Source organism: Pollicipes pollicipes, unplaced genomic scaffold, assembly GCF_011947565.3.
Source record: "Pollicipes pollicipes isolate AB1234 unplaced genomic scaffold, Ppol_2.1 Scaffold_2555;HRSCAF=2994_pilon_pilon_pilon, whole genome shotgun sequence".
Taxonomy (NCBI): Eukaryota; Metazoa; Arthropoda; class Thecostraca; order Pollicipedomorpha; family Pollicipedidae; genus Pollicipes; species Pollicipes pollicipes.
In genome coordinates, this window is record NW_023596136.1 from 45,347,974 (window position 1) to 45,373,628 (window position 25,655).

At 47.9% G+C, this 25,655-nt stretch overlaps 2 protein-coding genes and 1 long non-coding RNA gene across 3 annotated transcripts; 1 reads left to right on the forward strand and 2 right to left on the reverse strand.

Annotated features, from left to right (window-relative positions):
* Window positions 1-611: 611 nt before the first annotated feature.
* LOC119105492 (DNA-directed RNA polymerase III subunit RPC6) lies at window positions 612-16,513 on the forward strand. Its single transcript, XM_037228961.1, has 8 exons — window positions 612-750; window positions 1,344-1,425; window positions 3,779-3,896; window positions 4,189-4,314; window positions 4,770-4,883; window positions 6,896-7,147; window positions 15,912-16,088; window positions 16,426-16,513. The coding sequence occupies exons 1-8, from the start codon at window positions 633-635 to the stop codon at window positions 16,498-16,500; spliced, it is 1,062 nt and encodes a 353-aa protein (XP_037084856.1). The 5' UTR covers window positions 612-632; the 3' UTR covers window positions 16,501-16,513.
* Window positions 11,595-13,652, reverse strand: LOC119105503 (uncharacterized). Its single transcript, XR_005095051.1, has 3 exons — window positions 13,324-13,652; window positions 12,069-12,232; window positions 11,595-11,620 (listed from the first exon to the last, which is right to left on the reverse strand). It is a non-coding gene; the product is annotated as an uncharacterized LOC119105503 (long non-coding RNA).
* A 141-nt stretch (window positions 16,514-16,654) lies between the features above and the next one.
* On the reverse strand, window positions 16,655-23,538 carry LOC119112802 (uncharacterized). The gene is made up of 5 exons (XM_037237090.1): window positions 23,372-23,538; window positions 20,574-20,660; window positions 19,945-20,098; window positions 19,116-19,280; window positions 16,655-17,940 (listed from the first exon to the last, which is right to left on the reverse strand). The coding sequence occupies exons 4-5, from the start codon at window positions 19,272-19,274 to the stop codon at window positions 17,707-17,709; spliced, it is 393 nt and encodes a 130-aa protein (XP_037092985.1). The 5' UTR covers window positions 19,275-19,280; window positions 19,945-20,098; window positions 20,574-20,660; window positions 23,372-23,538; the 3' UTR covers window positions 16,655-17,706.
* Window positions 23,539-25,655: the final 2,117 nt, after the last annotated feature.

The following is a 25,655-nucleotide window of genomic DNA, read 5'->3' on the forward strand; positions in this document are numbered from 1 at the left end:
TTTAAAACGCATTATAGTCTGAAAGCCCCTGCCTGAAGCAGTCCTAACCAGGCTCATCCTCCATCCTGCTGAAATACAAGACCCGCGACGTCAAGTGGAACAGCTGATGGCTTTCATCGGCCATCCGGACAGAAGGACGTCAGTACAGCTTGCTTACTTATTACAAGCCCAAAACTTCGACTTACCTGATGACGTTGAGATGCGTTTGGTTGATTTACCCGGGCTCACTCCATTATTACTAATTCTGACACCGACTTTGCAAAACAGCCGGCCGACCGCCTACAACACTCCACGACTAATAGTAACAGCTTCAGTTGTCTGACGCTAGGTGCCACTACTAGTCAACAAACGATAGAAAACTAAGGTGAGATTCGCGAGGCGCCTGCGACTTTAACAAGGACTGGTTGAACCATTTGGTTGAAGGTGTTATGAAAAAGAAAAACATAAATTCCTAAGGCAGATCAATTCTCAAAAAACTAATTTGATTAAAGCCTCTTGTTTGCGCTGAACAGCAATAAGTGTTGATCAGCAGCTGTTGTCTAATTCAAAATGTAGACAAACATACCGCACAAGAGTCGTTCTAGTGCCGGACACTACAGGGAAGCCCGGAATCAGACCAGGGCCTTATACGTATGCGGATACAGATACAGTTAAGGATACAGTCTTTGGAACAGGGTGTCTGTGCTTGGGCGTATGTAGGACATTGGTCTGCGCGTTGCTGTCATCCAGGGTGGTGTAGCCTGCGTGCAGGTAAACCCCATTTACCTCTGGTGGGTAGGTACCAAATTACAATGGTGCTTAGGCATTGGTCATGAATCATTTAGTGATACTTCGTAGTTTCTGCAGTGAAGTGTTTCCTCAGCGTGTCTTTTCACTCATATTGCATTACTTTTAGGTTAAGGTTGAGTGGGCTGTGATTATGCTTAGGTCTATTTTGTACTCCTGACCATATTTAGATGGGCCAGGAGGAGGGATTGCACCTAGGTATGGCCTGTTTGCCTAGCTTAGTTAGAAAAAAATTGCTAGTGACCTGACTTTTATCTAACAGATCTTGAGTAGTCTGAGCCTTGCTTTATATGAGGGATGCTGATCTTCCATGACAAGAGGATTGCTATTCTGCGAGAAGCATCAAAACACAGTCATGCTGCATGAAAGGTTCTGCTGCCTGGAGGAAGTAATTAAGATGAGACCTCACAAGGTTGCATGGAATATTGTGCAGATAGTCATATGTTTAGTTTTCTTCTGACATGTAAAATGGTTATTTTGGTGGTCAAATTTGTTTTCATTAGAACAGTCTATGTTCTTGTTGATGTTATGTCCATGCTCACTGCTTGGCTTTTCAGATTCAGGATTAATCATGGCATCAACAAGCAGTGGCAACAAGGCTCAGGATCCTGAACCAGGCCTGGGACCTATTGAAGAGAGGTAAGTTCCATATTATCAGCATGGTTCTATTTTATTATAAATTTGGATCTTCAAGCTTGTGCTCCTATGAGTGGATATTCTCAAAGCATATTTCATTGGTCAGATCAAATATAGCATGAGATGTTTGTGATGTGCAGGAGCAGGTCAGTGGGGGGGAGGGGGGGGCATAGATGGGGTAAAGGGGGCAATTGCCTATTTGCCTGATGGTAGGGACAAAAATGTTTTCCCAAAAAATGTTGTGAGAGGCCTGTTTCTCTCAAACCAAATGTTTTCCAACTTTCCATAGATTACAAACAAGCAGGTCAAGTGAGCCTTCATGGCTGAGCTAGGCAGTGAATTGGGCCCAGAAGACCTTTCTCTACATCAAGAGGTCCATTTTTTATTAGAGGTCACTTTTGCCAACACAGTAGCCCATGCCTTGGATCATAAGGCCCCTTTTTGGTACAAGAGGCCCACATTGTAACTAGGGGGCCGCATTCTGGGCAGTTAGGAGGCACACTCTTTTTCAGGATGCCCAATTTTTGGAACAGGATGCATTTTTTATGCATCATATGCCATGTTTCCAGATCATGATGCCCTGCTTTGCAAAAATGTGGCTCTTTGGCTGAATTTGGAGGCCTCCTTCATGAATTGGATAACATTCTGTTCCAGATTTTGGGCCCCTCTGTGCATCAGATGGCCCTATTTTCAGTTGCTAGTTTCCTTTGCTGAATGATAAGAAAGCCCTCATTCTTGGGTTTTATGTCAACATTTGTTTACTTTGATAAAATGCATGCAGCAGTTTGATAAAGGGGCACATGCTCTCAGTACCCCTCCCCTTGAAATATGGCAGAGCACAGGAGGAATCCCTGTTAGGAAGTCCCATTTTGTCCAGGATGCCCCCTTGAAAATCCCACCACCACACCCAGCTCAAAATCATGGTGCCATGCTAGGTACAGGGTAAGGAGCAAAACCAGGGGTTGCTTTGTTTTTTTCCATGAATAATCAACATTGTAATCAAGCCCAGTCTCTCAACAACACTGTTGTTGGGAGACTGGGCTTGACCAGGTCATTGTGCCCTTTTCATCAAGGTCTGCCTGAGTGCTGGTTTAACTTAATACAGTTTTCAGAAATAAGTGGGAATTATGTAAGATTTGTAGCACAGGATTCACTAGGCATGTATATGCAAGCTGTAAATGGGTAATATTGCAACATTGCAGCATGACATTCACATGTTGTTACAGTGAAAAGTTCAGCGCTCAGGTTTGGCAGAAATTTAGTGTGACAAGGGCAGTTATCATTGTCATTGTTTATTTGTGTTGCAGGGTGCATTGGCTACCATGAGCATTTTGTGCCCATTATGCTGAAGGGCACAATTGAAATGTCTATTTATAGTATTACTTGTAAAAAGACTACCTGTGAAAAAATGTTTCATCACTTATCAATAAACTTTTCTTGTCTGCTAACATTTCACAAACATCAGATATGATCAACAATGTACTTTGTGTGTGCCCCCTGTCTGTAGGGAACTCTATCTGCCCATATTATGCATGATGCTTATCCAAATTGTACACAATCATATCCTCTAAGAACATAAGTATGATTCCAAGTCTGTACATCTTGTGTCAAGTCCAGGTCACCAATCCACCCTCGTCACACTGCATGAGCCCAGTGGCAAGTCTGAGATCAGCCATTTTCGTGATTCATGAGTCAGTCTGGTTCTGAGTCCTTGGACATTGGATTTGAATCCAAGTCCATATCCAAGTCATTTGCTCTAGAGTGCGAGTTCTTCATTCACTTGCAGGATTGCAGTGGACAAAAGTAGTTTTGTGTTCATTATCAGTGATAGAGGTCAAATAAAACAATTATAACTGAGTAAGCATACAGATTGCCAAGCTTGACCTAACCTTAAGGTACCTGTTGCCCTGCGTGATGACCTGTGCCATGGCTGGAATGCTGGCCGGAAGGTAGGCATACGCTGATAACTCCTCAAGTGCTAGTGGTCGATACTTAGGTTTACACAACCCAGGCTGGACCAGTTGAACCAAACTAAATAAGCTGAACCCAACCTTCGCTAAATGGACGTATCTTTCGTATCATGGCAGTTTTTATGTAAGTCTGGACATCAGTTTTGCTATCCCTTCGCTTATATACTCACCAAATTCGACTCGATCATAATCGCTTAAAATTATGATGTCATTCATACCTCCCATGAAAATTTTAATCGTAACATCAATCAGGCTACGGCACCAATCGACTGGCTCGTGGTGCCAGTTTTACTGTCGTCATGGTAACTATATACGTGAAGGACATTAATGCCAGGTCTGTTTCATCAGGCATGTTGTTTTGCGTTTGACAAGGCGCTTGTCTACAGAATCATGGAGCTGTGTCGTCAATACCCCAAAGGCATCTCCGATAAAATAATACAGAACGACAACCCGCAGCTGGAACAGAAGGAACGAGTTTCTGCCGTCAATAACCTCCTAGCTGCGGTATGTATTTGTTTTACTGTGCGATGACATTTGGTTGACGCATGGAAAGTAACGCTTTGTGCTTATGTGATAGCCCGTGTGTATTAGGTTGCTTTAAAAGGAATAGAAGCTCGTTCAGGGAATTTGCTTGAGCATCAGCGCTTTTCCTGGTAAGGCACTACGAATGGGTAAGCGGTATGGTGTGGTAGGAATACATGATTGCTGTGTAAAGGTGACCTGCAGATGTTCGTCATCATTCAGTGTATGCTGATTATTTTGTTTCCTATAGCTACGAGAAGTGTGATGTTTTCAGGGGCACATCGACCTTTTCAAGCAGGGCACGGAGTTGATATATCGCCTGAAAGGCACTAGCAGGGCGAGAGGCGGAGATGCAGAAGAGAAGATTGTGTACGGAATTATAGAGGAGGCTGGTAACAAGGCAAGATCAGCGCTTTCGCATTCGTTTTGCTCCTCATGTTGGTGTCGTCGGCAGCCCTTTCTGCCGTGGCCAGTGTCATGTTTTGACAATTGTGGGACATGTGTGCGGAGGACTTAATCGTTGCCGGCTCGATCGGGTTAGCTGAGTTATGTCGGTAGCATTATAAACATTCCTCAATGCTGTTCCACTTGTGGTCGGGGACAACGTCAGATAGTCCGAAAGTTGTGGTGTTACTCTGATCAACAATCCGAGTATTGCGAGCAGTCTGCTTACGGCACATAATGTCTCGTTCCTCTGTTAGGCCCCAACATCTACATAAAAGGCCAGTGTCGCGGCTAGGGTCGATTGGATTGCTTTGCTTTTCTTAAGTAAATGCTCCATCAGCCCGTGCCATCTGCGTTGTATACGTGGTCGTGCGCTCTGCCCATCCGTTCGAACAGTCCATGCGGTTTCAGGGAATATGGATCCGAGACATACGCTTCAAGTCGAATCTGGGTATGACGCAACTGAACAAGCTATTGAAAAACATGGAGGGGAAGAAGCTCATCAAGTCGGTGACATCAGTCGCGGTAAGAACGTAATGTATCAACCTTGTATAGTTTTGATGCGTCGTGAGATTTGATAGGATTCAGTTGAGATCTGTTACGAAATATATTTTGATCGTTTTACATGATGTTTATCATCTCTCAACTCCACTTTTATCAGTGTGCAGGGTTCCTTTGTAAATTACCTGAGAGTTTGTTGTCTTGATCGTTAAAGGGAATGCTTCACATTTTAAGATATTGAAGCAAGCATCAGATATGACGAATTGAGCTCACTGAAGTATTGATATACTTTTAAGTGGAGGACTGCTGTAGACCTCATTGTTTCCCTGTTCAGAGCAAATATGTTTCTCAGTGGTCATTGTTTTATTATGTTATCCCACCTCGCATGTAATTTATTGAGAGCCAATTGACGGCTGTTATATCTTGAAATCGTGCTCACTAGGGCCAAATGTGAACGAATCGACAAGTATCTTTGTCTTGACTTTGATTTCCGCATTGCTTATAGAATGACCTAGTTTGAATGACGTTATTGTATCGTAATGGATGGCTGGCTGACCTTGAAATAGTCTCCCCGAATAAGTCGGCACATTTTTGCGGGCGTACAGCCCAGAAACTAGAGGGGCTTAGGTCTTAAGAAGCGAAGGACCGGGTACCTGCACCGAATGATCTCCAAGATGGCCATTTCAGTTCAAAACTCCATGCAAATGTGGAACACTCCCCTTGGGTGTAGTTGTGAGGAACATTGAATACACACAAGAGCAGCTCTATTACCTGCATTCCTAGCTGGATTAAGGCAAGATGAAAAAGACGAGTGTATGTTGATATTTCAACAATAAGTCTTTGTTGAAATAGCACAGGGACCAGCAGTGAATTCAAGTCATGCTGAAAGGCTGGTGTGCAATGTCATCATCGGTAGCACCGTTTCAAGCTGCCAGCGCATGCGACACGTCTTCGGAAAACACGGACACAGACGAGATCTTGCCAACCTGGAGACGTTCCGTGGGTGAACTGGTGAATGTGTTGGATTCAGCTGCTCGGATTCACCGTTTATCCATGCACTCTTTCACTAAAGAGTAGTAGCGGAAACATGAGCATATGTATATATATATATATATATATATATATATATATATATATATTGTGTGTGTGTGTGTGTGTGTGTGTGTGTGTGTGTGTGTGTGTGTGTGTGTGTGTGTGTGTGTGTGTGTGTGTGTGTGTGTGTGCGTGCGTGCGTGCGTGCGTGCGTGCGTGCGTGCGTGCGTGCGCGCGCGTGGCGTGGGCGTGGGCGTGGGCGTGGGCGTGGGCGTGGGCGTGGGCGTGGGCGTGGGTGTGGGTTTGTGTATGCATATTTTTATCACTTTGTATCTATTCAACAATGACTAAGGTCAAGAGAACCGCATTAAACATTTTGTAACGTGCAAGACGTCGTACGATAAGCCACCGTACCTGTTCGTTTCCACAGCCACGATTATCCGTTTAGAAGGATTCGCCCTAGTAAAAAATCGTTTTTCCTTTGGTGGTCAGCGCGCATGCTCTCGATTCGCTTCGCATCATTCGTGTTCAGTTGTTTTGTTGTCTTTACGCTGCCACATGTCGCTTTGCCAGCTTTGATCTGACACTGGCCCAATGGGAATTGAGCACGATCAGCTGGCGACCTCATTACGGCGGCGTTTTGAACCATAGCGTCACGACCGCAGACGAACCGCAACAGTGGCATTAGTGCTGGTGTTCGAAGTGTGTGGGGCTGGAGAACGGCTTTTAAGTGAAACTTTCGGCTCATTCTGAGATAAATTGAGTCAGGAGCGTCTTTTGGCAGACCAGCACTAAATGCTGGCAGGCCATGATGAAGGTTGTGGTCTTCGGGCAGGGCACTTCTCTTACCACGCTGCCAAATAGGTCATTATTGTGTCTATGTGCATTCCTAGGTTCCTGGTACGCGTTTGCGCTGGTCGTCGCGTTGGGAATCGTTGAAATACGTATCAGTCGAGAATCGAACCCGGGGCCATTCTGATCACATTCTACGCCGTCGTCGGCAGGCGTCCCGGAAGAAGGTGTACATGCTGTACGACATCGAGCCGGACCAGTCGGTGACGGGCGGCGCCTGGTACTCGGACCAGGACTTCGAGTCCGAGTTCGTCGAGGTGCTGAACCAGCAGTGCTACAAGTTCCTGCTCCAGCGCGCTGACCAGGCGCTGGCCAGCTCGGACGGCCCGATGGCCGTGCGTAACCTCTCCTGCGCGTCCTCCAAGGAGATCGCCAACTACATTTCCGAGCTGGGCATCAGCAAGGTGCGTGACTTGGGGGGGGGGGGGGTGAGGGATGGGGAGAACGGAGAACTCCTGCTGTTTGCTTGCTTGCCACAGGGTCAGACGGTGGTGGATGGGGTGTTGAGGTAGTGGTGGCGGAATCATGCAGAAGCCCTCCTTCTGGCAAGCATGGGGACGAAGCCAGGCGTCTGGCTGTGAAGCCGAAATCCGGAGCCAGAGCAATGATTCGAAGTGACGCTTCTTATGCTTACAGACCCGGGCCGCTGGTTTGATGCGGAGTGATGGATCACACTACTTTTCTAACGAAGATCCCATTGCCCCAAACGTGGTGCCCGCTTTTCCTGCCTGGATGAGAGGCAGGCGCCATATAACCTCATCAGCTGAATGCGTCGTAAAGCCCCATGACGCAGCTACTCTAGATTTCCAACGGCTGGTTTGAGAACCATCTGGAGGAGCATGCAAAGGAAGTGAGAGTGATAGAAACGTTTTCTAGACCATAAACACCACTATTGACATTTCAGGGCTCCCACCTCGCTCCTTGTTATTTGACATAATCAGTAATGGTCCCACTCTTCATATACCATCTGAAATCAACGGCTTCTGCGTAGCAGTAGCCCGTTACCCTGACTACGCGCAGATTGCCACCACTGGAGCCTTAGCAGGCTGTCAGGTCTCAGGCAATATTTGGAGATGGTTTTGGACACAATGTACACGTGGTTTCTTCAATATGGCATGATGATTGACGCTGGTAAGACGGATCCCTTACTTTGCGGAGAGAGGCGCCAACTCAGCCAGATCATGATCCACCCGTCGTCATGTGTCAATTGATAAGCCTCTCCGATGACCAGGTAGTGCCAAACATTTAGGTGTGATTAAAGATCCTGCATTTCCCTGGGAACTGCACGTGAGCCATGTAGCTAGGCGTTGTTTTGGCATCTTTTGTCGTTTTCCTAAATGCTAAACACTTGTTACCTTCCGATGTTTTGCCATGCATTATTGTCACGTGTGCTCTCACACATCTGTTATTGGGCTCAGGTATATGCGGGCGCGAACAGCACGACTGTTGCAAAATTGCAGAACGTGTTTATCTTCGCAGCTAGGATCATCCCGGTACGACGTAAATTTGACCATGTGCCGGATGGTCCACGACGGTTTGGCTGGCTTACTGCTCAAGGCTCATTGATTGACTTCTTCGGCGTGTGCCTTTAAAATAACGCACTGAGCAACTGGCGGCCGGAGACCTCACCCTCCCAGCTCTCCAGCCGTCAAAACACGGAGCGCGGCACACATCAGTCTTGTCATTTGTATCCGCCTCGCCCCAGGAACAACCATGGGAAGCGAGCATATGCCTACCGAGCTGAACGCATGTCCAGCGAGCGCGTCATCAGTAACAACATTGCGGACTTGCCCCTTTCTACTTGCAAGACCCGTGTCCATGACATTTTCAAAGTACCTGATATTTTAACATTTTGGTTATATCTCCCTGCGCCGTGCTGATGCTTGCTGCATTGTAACTGTCAATGCATCTGTTGATGAAAGTCTAAGAATAGCCCAATAAGGCAGAATGACCTTAAAGTTCAATAAAATACAACACAATAACGCGAAGCGGAAGTGGAAGCCAAAGTCGCTGACTTGAAATTTTGGAGCTGCAAAGCCAAAGTCCACGCCAGTAGTTACATTTCTTTTAAACACAATGTCGAATCCGAACCCAGCTTCTTCGACTTTATTTACGAGAAGCTGAAGCGGAAGTTTGCGGCTTCGAAATTGGCAACGCGATGCCTGAGCCAAACCCACCAGTTTAAAGCCACAAGGCCAAAGCTGAAGCCGAATCTTGTGTTAAGCATTATTCTGCGGAGCCAAACCATTTTGGCATCCTCCAAAACGGCATGGGATCAGTAAATACCACAAGGTTTTTGCTGAATTATTTAGACAGTGTTTTAGCATTACGGATGAGGGATAATAATGTCCTTTTCTTTTATGTTGACCAAAACACACGTTTCGAACAGCCATTTCTCCGGCCGTGGCTGGTGTTGATTGGTCCTGAAAATGGCCAGCTGATAGCGTTGTGTGCGTCGCCGCCGTGACGTGTTGTTTGGTATATTGGGGTGAGGGTACAAGCAAGACTATTTTTGCGAAGTAAAGTCTCAAATGCAGTGGAAAAGTCACAATCATAACCAAAGCGAGTAGTTTGAACCTAAGCCGGAGCAATAATTCAGAATGTTCGAAGCCGAAGCCAGAGCCGATCGGTTCAAATGGTGCGAAACGGATTGGAAAGGCATTGGCTTCGCGGCGAAGCCGAGGCCGAAGGCGGCTCGTCCCTCGCCTGCTTCCTGGACACGTGTGATTGTCCTGAGTGAGACGTACTATCGTGAGGCTCATCTCGTCGCGAGGTCGTGCTCGGCTCACCTGGCAATGATTAGGTGAGGAGTGCATGCTGATTGATGCTCTGTGTCGTCGTTCATGGTACAGAAACAGGAATGATCACGGAGGTGGTGAAAGGGTCCATCGTGTCACAAGCTTGTCGTTAACGCTCCCTTTTGTGCCACCTTTTTGGTCGCTCGCGGAAAATCTTCTTTGCGCTTTCAGGCCACTTGTAACATGTTCAGTGTCCGCAAAAGCTCATCATGTCGGATTTCGATCCCGCTACTGTCAGTTTTGAACTGTTTCGTTCTCTTGTTTTGGGATATGTAGGTTGAAGCTCCATGGCGAGGCTAGCCATTTCAGCTCATGGATACTCTATATTGCTCGCCACTAAAGCGATTAATTAACTGTTAAAGTGGTACGAGAAGAATTGGTGTTGAAACCCGTCCACTGTATTTAGATTCCTGTCTTCCATATATGAGCCTACAGTCATGAATTGGGCACATGCCACGTTTCAGTCCGTGCATGCCGGCAGCCGCTGACAAACCGTGCTATGTGCGCGTCTGCCGTGCCTGTGCTGGCAGCGACAGATCCTCCCGGTTGGAGGCACAGTCACGCCAAAGCTGCTTGTATGCACGCTGAGAAGGAGGGGGGGGGGGGGGGGGGGGCAACCAGCCAGCCCGCGTCGGCCACCACAACATAAACAGCCGCCCTACCCTTCCAACGCAGCTCTCCCCGTATTCTGTCGTGGGGTTCAATTGAAGGGCACCTGTCGGCCTGTCGTGCCGCGATGCCCGGCCTCCTTGCTCTCAGGCCCCGCCGCCACATGCGCTGTGGCCTCCCGCCGGCAGCCTCCCGCCCGCGCCTCCCGCCCACGCCTCCCGCCGGCAGCCTCCCGCCCGCGCTTCCCGCCGGCAGCCTCCCCGCCGGGCGGCGAGGCTCGCGCACCCGCCGTTAGCGCAGCGCGAGCGTGAGCAGAGCCCCGGCCAGGGCCGCCACGAGCACGGTCTGCACGGTGCGCGCTGCCTCCGATTTGATGTTGTCTTTGAACTCGGGCACCACGGTCAGGTCCGGCTCCAGGAAGTTGGCATATCTGGAATGAGGCCGGCGGCGGTCAGGCGATGTGCATGAAGTGGGTCGCGAGCTGTTCAGAACCAAGACACTCGTTGTTCACGCGTTGGCTGATGACGCCGGCTGTTTCGACAGATGTTGCGTTCTACTGTGCCGTTCTCATGCCTGACTGTACACTCGGAACGCGATGTTCTGGGCTCATGCGCCCTGCAACATTGCTATCCAAAGAAGCAATCCAAACTTGTGTGTCTAGGAAGCCGGCAGGCGGATTTTATGCGTCCCATCACCGTTATCACCAGTGGTGGACTTCAGTCGCATGGATGCTGCGCGGGGTTTTGAATTCGTGACTTGTCTTCACTTTTATCCGTATCGGAGATCAGTGAAAATGCCAAGCCTGTCAGCCGGTTCAGCATTTTCACTGATCGTCGTGCACTCAGCACAGCATTCGTAAACGAAGATGTGTCCCGAAACAGCACCGTCGCACCCCAGCTTGACGTCACCACGCGCCGTGCGTCCGCTCACCGGTACTGGTAGTCCTTCCGTGGTCGCAGCCCAGTCTGACCTCACCACGAGCAGTGCGTCCGCTCACCGGTACTGGTAGTCCTTCCGTGGTCGCAGCCCAGTCTGACCTCACCACGAGCAGTGCGTCCGCTCACCGGTACTGGTAGTCCTTCTGCGGCCGCAGGGTGTGATAGTCGATGTCGCCGTCCTTGAGCGGCCCGATGGCCCAGATGATGCGGTACGTCTGGTTGGTGATAGCGACGTCCTGTTCGTCGCCCCGTGGTCAGGTTGCGGTAGAAGGTGGCGTGGATCTCGCCGTCGTCGTGCAGGCCGCAGTGGTCGCAGACGATGCTCGTCTTGCTGTCCTTCCGCGGCTTGTTGGTGATGGAGTCGCCGAACCTGTCGGCGCGGGTTGCGGTGGCCAGTCGGCCCAGTGGAGCGGACGGTGCTCAGCGCTTGTTGGTGATGGAGTCGCCGAACCTGTCGGCGCGGGTTGCGGTGGCCCAGTCGGCCAGTGGGGCGGACGATGCTCAGCGCTTGTTGGTGATGGAGTCGCCGAACCTGTCGGCGCGGGTTGCGGTGGCGCAGTCGGCCCAGTGGAGCGGACGGTGCTCAGCGCTTGTCATCAGGCAATTTTTGCGGCGGTCTGCGTACGCATTGACGTTATGGGTGGCAACGGGCTTTTTGGGCTGATACGCCAACTTTGATAGCCGATAGATGCCAAATATTGCGGTTCTTGAAACGTGAGTGATCGAGGGAAGATATTTCTACATGTCTTCAGATTTTTATTTTTGGGTGCTGACGTGATGAATGATCCATTCACAGCATTGAAAAACAAAAGTTCTGAATAGCACGTAAACATACGATGAAGCAAACACATGCATCTGCCGCCGTCACCCGATGGCGACCGGGACTGCAATGCAAACACCGTTACATCTGCCCTCGACACACCGATCTGCCGCATTGGTCCAGCCCGCCGCTGCGTCTGCGGCCGTTAGTTTCGCCGCACCTGTCGTCGACTGTGTCGCCGTGGGCCGTGTAGATGTCCGAGTTGAACATGTTCTTCGTCTTGCCGGCGGAAAGGCCCGGTTTGGTGAGACCGAAGCCGCAGTATTTCTCGGCGCTCAGCTTCATGCAGTTCAGGGTGAACCAGATCGAGTCGTCGTCATATGTCTGCAGCATCAGCAAGGGTTCCGCTGATCGTATCATTTCCCTCTAATCTAAATTCCGAGAAGAAATGCAATGGACACGTATGGCAGCGTCACTGTTTTGCAGGATGGAATTGTTGGTGGTTCATTGCATCTGAACCACGGGCGCATTTGGTACTTTGCCTTCAGGTGGCATTGCGCCATGCTTTTATTCTGAACACCGACTGGAGCAGAACTTGTGTCAAGCTGTTGGATGTGCGTTCAATGATATCGAAGTGGTTGCGCTCCTGCTAGGCGAGGACTTTTATGACTGGGAGTAGCAAAACCGTGGGGTTCGTTATTAAGCGCTTTGTTTGTGCATGAAAGAAAAATGTTTGTTTCACCCGAGGAAAGATTCACGCAGTGCAGCGCTGCTGGGAATTGTCATCGATTTTCAGCGTCTGGTACCACGCACGTTACCTACTGGCTGACGAACCAGATATAAGGGGGGGGGGGGAGAAAACTTTTGCTTGCGAGAAGAAGTGAACACATGTTATTGAAGTGTGCACGGTTGGAGGCAGAAGCAGTGTTGTAACATGTTGCATCGATGACACATTTATCATTCAAAGTAATTGGCAGTTCCCAACACCGTGGTTTATGCCCTATCGATGACGAAGTGCAGATTGAGATCCTGCTAGAGATGAAGATGCTGACTTTATGTGATCCGTTGCGGCCTTCATGTTGGGCATTAACAGCCTGTTAAAATTGTGTTTTTCTTTCGACAGTTTTGTGCTGCAAAATAATCCCACGAACGGTGTCTTTGCAAACCCTTTTTATTCACTGTGCATATGACGCATAAAAGCCTACCGACAGCGGCGGTACCATCAAAGGGGAAGGGGGCCGTTAGACATATGCCCTATGGCTGCATGTAGGAGAGGTGTCACCGGGGAGGTTATGTGTGATGGTGACGCGTCCCATGCAAAGATGCAAATCTAATGTGACGGCTGTAGCGACGCATTCAAATGATGCACCTAAAATGCCCCATGTTCTGCATTATGAGCAGGCAGCGCCGTCCTGGGATGGAGACGTGTTTCCTTTTAGTCATAAGTGATGCGTCACTTGTCTTTGCCAACTTACCCGCCATCCCAGGTATGCATCCGGGTTTGAATGGAATTGAATTACGTGAGTTTTATCTTCATTTTCATGAATGCCAGCTTCTTTCATATTACCTGCCACTAAGTTTGCGGAGTACAGTGAAAATAAGAGAAAGTACGACATCTGAGGACACCACATCTGCTTTCGACACAGAAAACTTGCTGAACGCGCAGATCTGATGCAGATTAGCGGAATAATGAAGGATTAAGGTGTGTTCACATGCTGCGCCTTTCCGTCACGAAGACAACGCTATAGCTAAGTTAATCTCGTGGGGAACTGCGCACAGCGGCCTTGCTTCGCCGCCTGCCCTTAGTTCCTCACAACCAGTCTCACAACGCCCTCGTGAAAGCTGTGTTGTTGGGGCTGATTTTTTACGGTCCATGCGGTTTGCACGAACTCGCCTCTTCTGATCCGAAGATCTCACATACAGTGGATATGTCGAACGTATGAATAGGCATGTATTGTGCATACTCTGACATCGTTGTTTGCTATCGGCCGTACGTGCCGCACTTTGTGATGAGCATTATTTTTAACGTGCAGCTAGCGTGTCGAACGTCATAGGTGTTTGCTTCTAGGCCGTTGCTTCCAATGATGGTTGAAGGGAATTAGATGATTTTCATGGTCTTATCAAATGGGCAAGGCTATAAGCGGTACCCCCATTTTGGCTGCTAAAACAGCGGCGGCCTGTGCCGGGTAATCAGCGGAGGTGTTCATCATTGGGGAAATCCACCAACTTTGGTGAACATGATTATTGTTTATAGTTAGATGCTCCGTCGGCAACAATTGATGTTTCATGCAATGCGATGCCTTGATTGATGCAGCCGGTCCATTTTGCATGCAAGATTAAGCAACATTTAAAACCGACGTGTCGAAAACGAAACAGCCAGGGATCCTGCCCTCCAACAGAGTGGTTCTTCGGTCTTTCTTTCTCTGAGATTGGTAATGGCCGTGTCGACGCCGAAAGCGAAGCCATCGCTGCTGCTTCGAATTGTCTGCAACTGGAATAGGACCGGCCTTGTTTCGTCGATGTGGTGTCTAAGCATTGTTAGTCGTGCACCTTATGCTTTTACTTGATAAGCAAATTGTCCGCTTTCACCCCTCGGCGAAAATATGTTATGTAGTGGATATGAGGTGGATATGAGGTCCAGACACGTCACGGCTCTTTCACTGGGGCCTCCAAGTAAATGCACCGAATCGGACAACAATCGGACCAATAATTACCCAAACATTTGCGTTCATTTGCTCGAAAGCGGTCGACATATAGGCTCCATTAGTTTTCACGATACCTAATTTCCGGCCGAACAAGACGCTTCTTGGTTGACGCTTGTTGGCTATTTTAACTATTATAACAAATAGCTGGTTTGCTTTCTACATTTGCGATCATATAACGAATAAGCCTTCGGTTGGTACTCTAAAAAATATTTATCATGAAACCAACGGCAGCGAACTTACGAACTGCCATGAACTGCCATCGTAGACGAACAGCATACCTCGCTGCATGCTGCAAAGTGCCTGTTTATACTCTTGTGGGAATGATGCCATCTATTTCCAGCGAAGCCCGCTTGTCGAGTGTCCGAATTCTGTTGTGCCCTGCTCATGCATTACACATGGAGGCCTCAAGCAAAGGACACTGAACACCCCTCGTGGTCGTATAACGGAACCGCTGTGCCCCCCCCCCCCCCTCCCGATGAACCCCAGCCAGGGGCGGTGCTACGGATTTTGAGAAGGGGGGGGGGCAGAATTTTCCAGAGGGCCTCCTGGACAAAATGGGGCCTCCTCACAGGTAGCCTCCTATGCGATGTCGTATTCAGGGAGGAGGGGCACCGAAAGCATTTGCTCCCTTATCAAACTGTGGCATATAACATATCCCGGTAAATAAATACTGCCAGTTTAAAGTTGTAGAATGGGGGCCTTCCGAATATCTAGCAAAGAGCATCTTTAACCGAAAACAGAGCCTCCTGTTCAAGAAAGGGGCCTCCTAATCTAGACTAGGCTGCTTACGTTTCACTAAAGGGTCTTCAAACCGAGCCAAGGGGCCTCGCTACCCCAATCCTTATCCGGAACCGCGGCCATCTGGCACATGAAAGGGGCCTCCCGTTTCAGACATTGGGCCCCCTGAATGAAGAAGTTGCGTCCTAAACCTGAAGTGCCTTACAGTTTGTAACGGGCGCCTCCCGAGCCAGGAAAGTGACCTCTGCAAGGCAACATCGGACATCGTGATCTAGAGCATTGGCTTTCTTATTGATAAAGGTGACCTTGAAGACCGCTTTCAGTACCCAGGGAATGAGGTTTTTGATGTAGCAAAAGGTCTTATGGGCCCGATTTATTACTCTAGCTCAGTTATGAAAGGCCTCTGGTCTGAATTTTGATACGGTTCATGCATCTGCAATGCCTCTAGCTACGAAAAAGGGGCCTCTCCATTTTTGGTCGGGGGAGGGGGGCAAAACATACTCTTGCCCCCTTGCCTGCCGACAGAGAGGGGAGGGTCAGCCCTTCCCTCTGCCTTCCCTCCCCCCCCCCCTCCCCACTGCGGCAATACCCCTGACCCCAGCCACTCCTGCGCCGCGCAGGTGAGCTTATCCGTGCCAGACATCGAGAAGATCCTCGACACGCTCATCTACGATGGGAAGGTGGAGCGGCGGCTGCAGGCAGGCAGCGGCTCGGAGGACCAGCTCAAGCTGTACCGCGCCACGCAGACGCTGCTGCCACCTGTCGGCCTCATCAAAACCCCCTGCGGTATATGTCCGGTGAGAGGCGCCGCTGCAGTGGGAGGCCTCGTGAATGAAGTGTATTTGTGTGGCGGCGGACCATCCCGGCGCGCTCTCTATCCTTGCTCCCAGCGGTGTACCCGCAACACGAAGGATATCAAGCATGGGCGTCGTATAACCATTGCAGTCGGTGCGCACCAAAGCCCAAATCATTATCAAGGATACGAAGCGTTTTTGTGTATGGGTGATGCCCACGACATGCCACGTTCGTAGTGTTACTATCATCTCAGTCTTGGTTAATCAACCTACGGAGCTTTCTCTCAGATGTTTTGCTTTGGTTGCAGACGGCGCGGTTACCCAGTGTTTATCTTTCCAGGTCATCGACCAGTGTTCAGACGTCGGGTCAGTGACACCACAACTCTGCATGTACCTGAAAGAATGGCTGGAATAAAGCCACGTTATGAGAACCTGGTTTGTTCTGCGACTCCATTGCCCTCCAGGCGGTTTTTCGTCGTGCTGGGTACGCCCCCGTTTATCAAACTATGCGTTGTAACTGCTCGACAGCATTGCCAGAAGCGTTTCAGCCAGTTTCAGTCAACAACGGACAATGGACAAGCCAGTCACGCTTTATTAGCATATTGCATGCAGCCACCACGTGCCATTGGAATCTTGATCACACTATCCATCGCCGCATAAATATACATAGCATAACATAATCAGATCGTGAAACGAATATAATGTAACGCTATTTGGATTCAAGCTTGGAACTCCAGAAGCAACACGCATAGCCCCGCAGAAAATGCATAGCCGCGCTAAGACGCTAATGGTAGTTAGATACAATAGTACTGGATTTCAATAAAGTCGTGCCACTATCTGATAATGGGACCAGGCTCGAACCACCTTCGCCATGCGAACCACGACACGGTATCTATCTTCATAGTCATGATGGGGGGGGGGGGGGGATATGCTAAAGAACTATTTCATTCCTCTCTTAAGAGACTTTGGGCTTAAGTACGTTGGTTCCTCGCTAATGAGACTACTTTCAGACAATCCTTAACACCAAATATAAGCCGTGCAGTCATACGGTTTTCAGGTACTTCACATGCGTACTTTTCGACATAATTTCACGTTAAATTTCTAAATGACACCCATTTTCTCTTATTCCTAGTCCGCCAGGCCAAACCCCAAGCTTGTATTCTACTCTGTGCAGAGCATGCAACAGACACGAAGCTGTTCAGTGCCTGTTTACACCACAAGAGCGGCAAACAGCGTAATCATAGCCCGCCACAAACAACTTGGGGACTAGCCTTGATACATTGATGTCGCCATAGTCCAGCAACGGCATCCAGTTCTCCTCCCAGTTCGAACCTCGCCAGCCTTTGGTTTACCCTAGTTTCACTAATCGCAGTACCTTCTACCAAGCCGAGGGACTCCGCCACAGTAGGGCCCTTTGTCGCCCTGCCATGTGCGTATGACGAGAATCAGAAACTGCAAACGCACACAGTGACTGCAACGGCATAAGGCAGTCGACGTGAAAACCTCTCATCACGCGCGAGGCCAGCGACTTGTCAGAAAGCAAATCGGTGACTAGAAGCGCGTCACCCCGCAACAGGTGCTCTTCACAAGGCAGCAACTCGGTGTCAGCAGCGACGGCGGCTCAGGGCCGCGTCTCGGAAGCCACAGGCTGTCCCGAAACCACGCCCGCGTCCGCCGGCGGCTGGTCGGATGCCAGCGCCGCGGCGGCGCCCGATTGGCCCGGCGGCGATGTGGGCGGCTCTGACTGGCCGGCGGGGACCACGTACGCCGCCTGATTGGACACCGAGTTGGTCCGCGCCGAGCCGGGTGTCCAGCCGGCGGACTCGAGGTCGCGCTGGTGCTGCTCCTCTTCCTCCTGGCGGCGGAATGATCACGTCGTTAGAGACCTGTGACAATGATCCGTCGCTGCACGGCTGTCACACGCAACATCACTGATGACAAAACAAAACAAGTCAATCCAAGACATATATTCAGTCATTGGGGCTTTACGCCGCACTCCGGCTGAGGCTATGTGACGTCATCTGTCTCTCGTCCTTGCAGAAATCGAGACCGCAGAGAATCGAACTCTGTATCTCTAGTTTCCCAGACGCGCAGCGTTATCACCGCTAACCGTTACACCATTGGCGCACCATCGCATCGACCTAAATAACATGCAAACACTTACTGGGTCGTGACGTCATCAGATCTGGAACTGCCAGTTTCTTAACGCTTGCCAGAACTGAGCAAAAACGTCAAGCTCTCCGTTTTATTTTAGGAACTTTGGTTTCGTATTCAGTTTCTTTTAAGCTAAGTTCGCATCAGAGTACACCTTTGAAATTTGGTTGCATTTTTTGTCATGAAGGAAAATGCCTGAGGTACTGGGCCGCTGCGGCTGCTCACTTTTTTCTTTAAAAGATCATTGAACAGGAAGGGCACGTCAGTTTAAGCCCTCAGAACCATCAAAATTAGTGCTCGTAGGTATTTCGAAATGTGTTAATACCATTATACATGAGCATTGCAATTGCAAGACCATACGATATCAAGGTGATAAGAGGCCAAGAAACGACCCAAAATAACCTCGCATTACCCATTTGAAGCAAGGGATGGCTTTCTTTAAGCTGCATCAGCTTTGTTCCGTGCGCATGCGCAAGGCTACTTAGACGTGACAGGTACACACTTTGGCATCGCTTGAACCGGCGTCCTGACCGGCCGCAAGGGAAAATGTCCAATGGCCAACTTGTGGATCACGTATAAGGACACTGCCCGCTTCTCGATTTACTACTGTATCTAAATGGGTATCGGATCGGCGAGCGGGCCCCCCCCCCCCTTGCTGCTGCGAAAACGTGACGGAACCGGGAAGATGACACAATTAAGGGCACCGTCAGCAAAAAAAAAAAACAATGCATTATAACACAACTGGCAAGACTGGCCTGCTAGCTTTGTGTAGGAGCACTCCTTTTAACGCAAACCAAAGAACGCGACATGACTTCATCCTATACGACCCCAGATAGCCAAAGAGCCACGCCAACGGCTGGCTAGGGCGTCGCTGACCTTCCTCTTCATCTCGTAGTACTCGTCCAGCTCGTACTGGTACTTGGGCGACGTGATGCCGAGCATGTACGCCAACCGCTCGCCCACGCTGTCCACGCCGCTCAGTGTGCTGTAGCCGGCGAACCGGAACCAGTACCAGGCCCACGGCATCCAGCCCATCGACTTCTGGCGGACGGGCGGGGCGCGGGGTGTGGGCGTCACCGGCAGAAGGGAGGGGCTTTCGCGTGAATGCACGAGATCGAGTGGAAAGGAACTTCTGCCGGATACGACATGAGCCTTAGCTGCGTAATGCGATACTTTGCAGTGCAGTTGGATTACGTACATTAACGGTCAAAACGTTCAGTTAGCAAGGCTGAAGAACATCACGCACCACGAGGAAACTGATAACACGCTCATGGCGCATGTGCGAGGTTAGGCCTTAAAGCCTGCAGATTATGCTAAAAAATCAGTATGAACTAGCATGTTTTGTCAGAACGTAGCACCCCACACCCCTGCACGTCCTTCGAGATTCACTTGCCCCTGCAGAGAACAACATCGCAAAGCTGTCATCTCCGCCGCCTGAGCTGGCGTCAAAACGCTTATATGAGCGGCGCAGATAAACCATTCTGATGCGCCAAATGTGAATAAGCTTTGAAACTGCCGACAAACTTCACCTACCAAAACGACGCAAGGTTCTGCCCCAACCACCGCCAGACATCAGCCGTCGCCTGACTGTGCAGCCCGCTAGCCGTTCACGCATCACAAACACCCAGCATGCCCGCGCGCCGGCGCTCCGTCGCCGCCGCAGCACAGCCTTGAGCCGTCCGCCGGTGCGCGGCGGCGGTCGTACCGTGTCCGCCGCAGCGCAGCTGCGTCAGCGTGTCCGGTGGCTTGTCCGGCTCGTCCTCCTCGTCGGTGCTGTACTCCTCCATCGTGCCGTCGCTGAAGTGAAGTACGCGCCGCGGCACGCGCGCCTTCTTGCCGTCCACGCGGTCGGTGGGCACCTGAGAACGGGAGCCAGGGGACTGGCTGATCGCGTGCTGCAGTCTGGGGCGGAAGGCCGGTCAAAGACGTGCCAGCATTTCTATTCATGCTCGCAAATGCTCAGCCACCATGCCTATAAGTTTTCATATTTCATGGAACAAGAGCACCATGAAAAGCTGTAATAAACATTGAAAGGGTAGATTGTATTGTTGCTAGTTCTGGCATAGACAGTTCAGGTTACGTATAAAAACGACAGTGGTGAAATATTGCTAATCAATAGCACAAGGCTGGCAAGACTAAGCTTTTTGGAAAGAGCATTAGGACTGAGGGCCAGCAGCCTACTGTTGCATGGATGTTCTGACACTCAGACCTCCCCCAAATGCCTGTTAATGCATACCTTGTATGAGACAAAACTATAGTTAAGGTTCAATGTTATTGGCAATCATGTGAAATATGACATGTGAGGTGAGACAAGACACCAGTAAATATGTTTACCTTTTCAGACACAGTAGGCACAGCTGATGGGCTTGAAGGCTCCTCCTGCTGATTACTTGCATCACCAGCTCCCTGAGGCCCAATTGACTGGAAGAGCATGGAGTTAATTGGTATTTATGTGACCATTATCAGACCATTTTACAGCACACAATGACAACAGTTATTGCCGATCTTCAAAATGATGCATCTATAATCCCCCAAAGACAAAGGTAACTTCCAATGTCCCCAGTAAATGGACAATGAACGCCATAATGGTGATAGCTTCCGCATGGTAAAACTCACTGTTGATGCCAAATATAGAACAATTATGTAATAATGCAACCCCAGTTACTTCATGTTACATTGACCACACATATCATTTAATGATTCATTTTCTAGTTGATTTTATTTTCCTTGCACTACCTTCATAGTACACAATAAATGGTAATATTGTGGAAATGTTCGTTTAAGCTGTGCTTTTGCCACATCATTATAGACATCAAGACATTACATCACAAGCTGTCCTTTCCGATGACAAATTATGTTTATTCATTTTTTAACATTATTTAACTTAGTTTTGCGTAGATTCACTTATCCCATTGCAATATATTTGTTTAAACTTCACTGTGTTAAACTGCTATTGCATTGCCCACTCACTTACAACTTAAACTCCATTTTCATCATGTGTGCATCCTGGTGGAGTGCTCATAGTTACTTAGTGTTATGTTATCACCCATCATAGAATCAGCATCACATAATGATAACTTTGCATAATATTTGAATTTATCACCATGCAGTACTTAAATTGAAACTGAGAAACCAATCCCCTTGAAAAAGCCGCAGATTAGGATGGGGTAATGTGCCATTATCCCTCCCTGAACTCCAAGCAGCATTTCATGTTTACCCTGTAGCATTTGATGGAAAGAAACAAGTCCAAATCATGTCCCTTACTTACCTAATATTTTCAGAGGCTCCACAACATGCTACAGAGGTCCACCCAGAAGTCAACAAAACAGCACAAGTTAATATTTTTCAACAGTGCTGATAGGCCTCAAGTTACAGTATTCAAGTGAAGTGGAAAAACTAAAGTGCAATCATAAAGATTAACAGACTTGGTTATGACAATAATCAACATTCTCTGGTGCAGCCAACATCTACTGTCAACTGACAGCCAAAACAAAGTGCTACTTATCTAACCAGGCTTGAATATGGATAAAAAACCCACAGCTCTTAGGAAAGCAAATAGAGATGATGATTTTATAATTTAAACAAACTTATTGGTGGATGCCAAACTACTCAGTGTGACTTTGTACATACCTACCAGTCCATTCACTGAACTATTCTTCCTTCCTAACTTATTTGAATGGATGACAGGAATCAGCAACCTCACTAGCCATTGCTTATCTCAGAGACAATTATCAAAATAGTCACAACCTGATCAGAAAATATATGTTCCACTCACACTTTTTAAAAAAATGATTCAAATTTAGTATGCCCCTTTTATATCACTGCCCAAGGCTCATACTCTTGGGTGATTCTAGCATATGAGCCCATAAACCTGCAATGGAGGGGCAAAGTATCTGGCCCTTTAACATCAGCTGAGTTGCAGAGATGTTTCATCTGAATTATATGTGAAGAATCCAGTCTGGAAAAACATCCACTATGCTAAACCTTTCTTGGGATCAGTGTGCTTAGCCTGAAGCATGCATGAACCAAACATAGGTCAGGTCAAATTGCCCTGAATTTCTAAATTATTGCCTGATTTTATAGGGTGTGGGGATATTCTTTGCTAAAATTACCTGACAAATATGACAATTCTTTAAAAAATTGGCTCAGTTTGGTTGTGAATTGGCAGTGTCATGCAATGAACTTGCAGCTCTGGAATTCATGCTGTGGGTGTGATGAAATTAATACCAGAATGTTACTGCTACTCCAGACATGCTCAATGTAAGGTTTTGATTACAGTCTGGCTCAGAATTGACAAAAATAGTAATAAAGACTGGCAATTATGAAATGCAAACAAACAAGTATTATTCAATGTGAATGGCCTTTTTCATTGCTAGACCTAAGCCAGCCTGCAAAAAATCTATCCTGCTCTCTGAATACTATCATATTGATGAGCTGAACCTGGAGCATGCATGCAACAATCTAAGGCAAAGCCAATTGATGCTGAATTTGAAACAATTGCTACTGAAAATTTTAGAAGATGGTATTTTGAGATGTAATTACTTTATGACATCATCATTCATTGAAACATTGGCTTACTATGCTCTGTAATTATTCACAACCATGTGCCCAACTCAAGACCCAAGTTCACAGTATGCACTAACCTCATTGACAGAATGCTGCTGCTATGCCATACTTGTTTAGACATATTAAACATGTTTTTAGTCTAAAGAACAGGCCAGCTTTCACCTCAAATATGCTTTGAGCATGTTTGAGGACACTTGAACACCTTTTGTCACCATTTAACCAACTACATTGTCACCAACTGCACTGTGATATATGCATGAAAGTATTTGTTAAATACTTCAAAAAATTTGAAATTATGTGTAGCACATACAAGCTGAACAAATTTTCCATGCATGAGAAACCTACATAAAATTTAACAATGAATCTCAAGGATAAGCTCATTTAGAAAATCTGGCTTAGGCAGCAATTTCACCATTCTCTATGCCAACAACAATTACAATAACACAGCTATCACTGAAATAAGAATTAAGCACGAAGCCTTTGCTTGATTAATCGATAGTTGAGGTACACACTCCTTTAAGATTGGATCGAATATTTAAGATCGTAGATACACGGGTACAACGCACCATCTCCAAATCCACATCTTCCGGATCTGTGGCCATTCTTGAAATGTAGCTTCTACCCAGATGATATCAGATTAGTCCAGACGCAATACAGATGCTTTCCCACTCGCGCTTTTGCTGTTATACGCCACAATTAAATCATATGGTAACTCGTGTTTTGCTAGCTATTGTTGCGCTGTGCTGGACTTTGAGGCAAACATGGTGGGTAACTTTGAACTTAGTATTCAAAAACGGCTAACTTTTCTGTTATTTAAGTCAACATCGGACAGAGTAGCCTATAATTCAGGTCTAGATTGAATTCTAGAATTTATGTATTTTTTAGCCAACATGCTAATCATGCCACTTTCATGCTAAGTGTGCATTCCAAAGAAATGCACAACAAAACTTCTGGATGGTAACTATGGTAACTGATCGGAACATCACAACAGACCTTACCATAGCGATACATTTCTGGGTGTTTTGGTGCGAATTGTTCATTATTTACTTGGTAGAAAAGTGGATGGAGTTGGGCGTGCGGGCGAGTGCCGGGGAACAAATCTGTGACCGGTGAGCCAGGCATCAATAGCGAGACGTTTGTATCTGCTGTCACATACGGTGTTGATTCCGATAGGTTGCACGCCGCCTTCCCCGTGACCAGACAAAACCGTGTATCGCATTTTTTTGTCATTCACTCGCAACGCATTCCTTCGCACGCAAAGCTCATGCGTCGTTTGTCACGTCGTCGTTCGGCGTGCCTAAGCTCGCATCGCAAATTATCAGACACGAAATGTTGTGTTCGTAAGCCTGCGTAACCTTTCGAATCACGCTTCTTGTCATATGCTTTGCTTCGTGTCACGTTTTTTTTCGCACCGAAGTTAGATTTTGCACATATTTTTTCGTATTGCACTTGTGTAGTGCGTGAATAATACATTTGCATCAGTTTTAAGGTATACGCGACTGCACGCATTACATTCCTTTGCATTGTTTCTTCGTAAACTCATCTTCGTTTCGCTTTTTCGGCGTGCAGAGTCTTAACCATGAAGCATCTTGTTAAGTCTGTTCTCCCCGTTTTTTCCACTCTTCTGCCTGTGATATTGTTTATTGCTGTTTTTTAATTAGACCGACTTGTACACAAAGGGTCCTTCTACCGCCTTACTGGTGTACATCACTCGCAAGTCTCTATACCATGGGAGTGGCAACAAAGAGAAAGGGCTCAGTGCAATGTCCCCCATCTCTTCGCAATGCTAAATATTAACCCAATGACGATACATGGAGAGCATGTACTTCGAGATTGGCATTGTTTCCTCAGCTTTCTGGGGGGCGACTACATCTACGTTCCATACATAACGCTATGGATATCGCCGAAGGGGAGGGGCGTACCCCCCCCCCCTCCCCTCCTTTTCTCAAACGGGAGAGGGATCGCCCTCACTGGTCAGGACGAAAATCTCAGAAATAACGACAGCCAGCTTGCAATGTGAACTACAATTAAGTCGTTAGTCATTATCATCGACGATTAGAAAATAAATATATCAATGGACTTCGCATTTCTAGGCTTGGAGTGTCTTTGCATCCCTTTGCGTGATTGCTCGGAGCATAGTGGACGGAACACGAGGGCACACGATTTGATGTGGAAGTTTTGGATCACACTAAAGACAGACGCACAAACAATACTCCCTTGTGTTCAGGAAGAGCGTGAACCCAAACAGAAGGCCGATCCAGCACTGATTGCTGTCGGCATTGCCCGAACACCCGGAGGCGTAACTTTGATGATTATCCTTTTCTTGTGGCTGTAGACAATTAACTGGTTGCCTGTATGAAACCAAAGGAGTAAAAAAGAGCCTCTTTGACGTGGCTGACTGAAATACATCGAAGCTCTCATAAAGCTGAAGTCGTAGCAATTTAAATATGGTTAATTGGTCTGCATATTGGAATTTGCTTCTGGCGGTAACTGACCTTTATTAACAGGGTTAGTGTATTGGAGGGCGGGTACCGGGCACTACCAGACATGATTTGGCCTTCCCGCTTCATGACGAGCTTCCAGTGCATGGGAGGGGAGGCGTTCCGAATTGTTTGCAATGTTTTAACTCAATACGTGTGCACTAATTTCGTAAAAATTAATTAAAAATGTTAAAAAGTGAAAAATAATTTCGTAAAAACCTCAAAATTCCGTGGCACCGCTGCGAACGCTATAGGAGCGACGAGCCCAAAGGAATGGGGGCGGACAGAATGTGCCCTGGCAGGAAGTGATTAAATGTCCTGGTCTGGACTGGTCCAGGTTTGGTGGAATTTTGAACTGAGAGAGCCACCG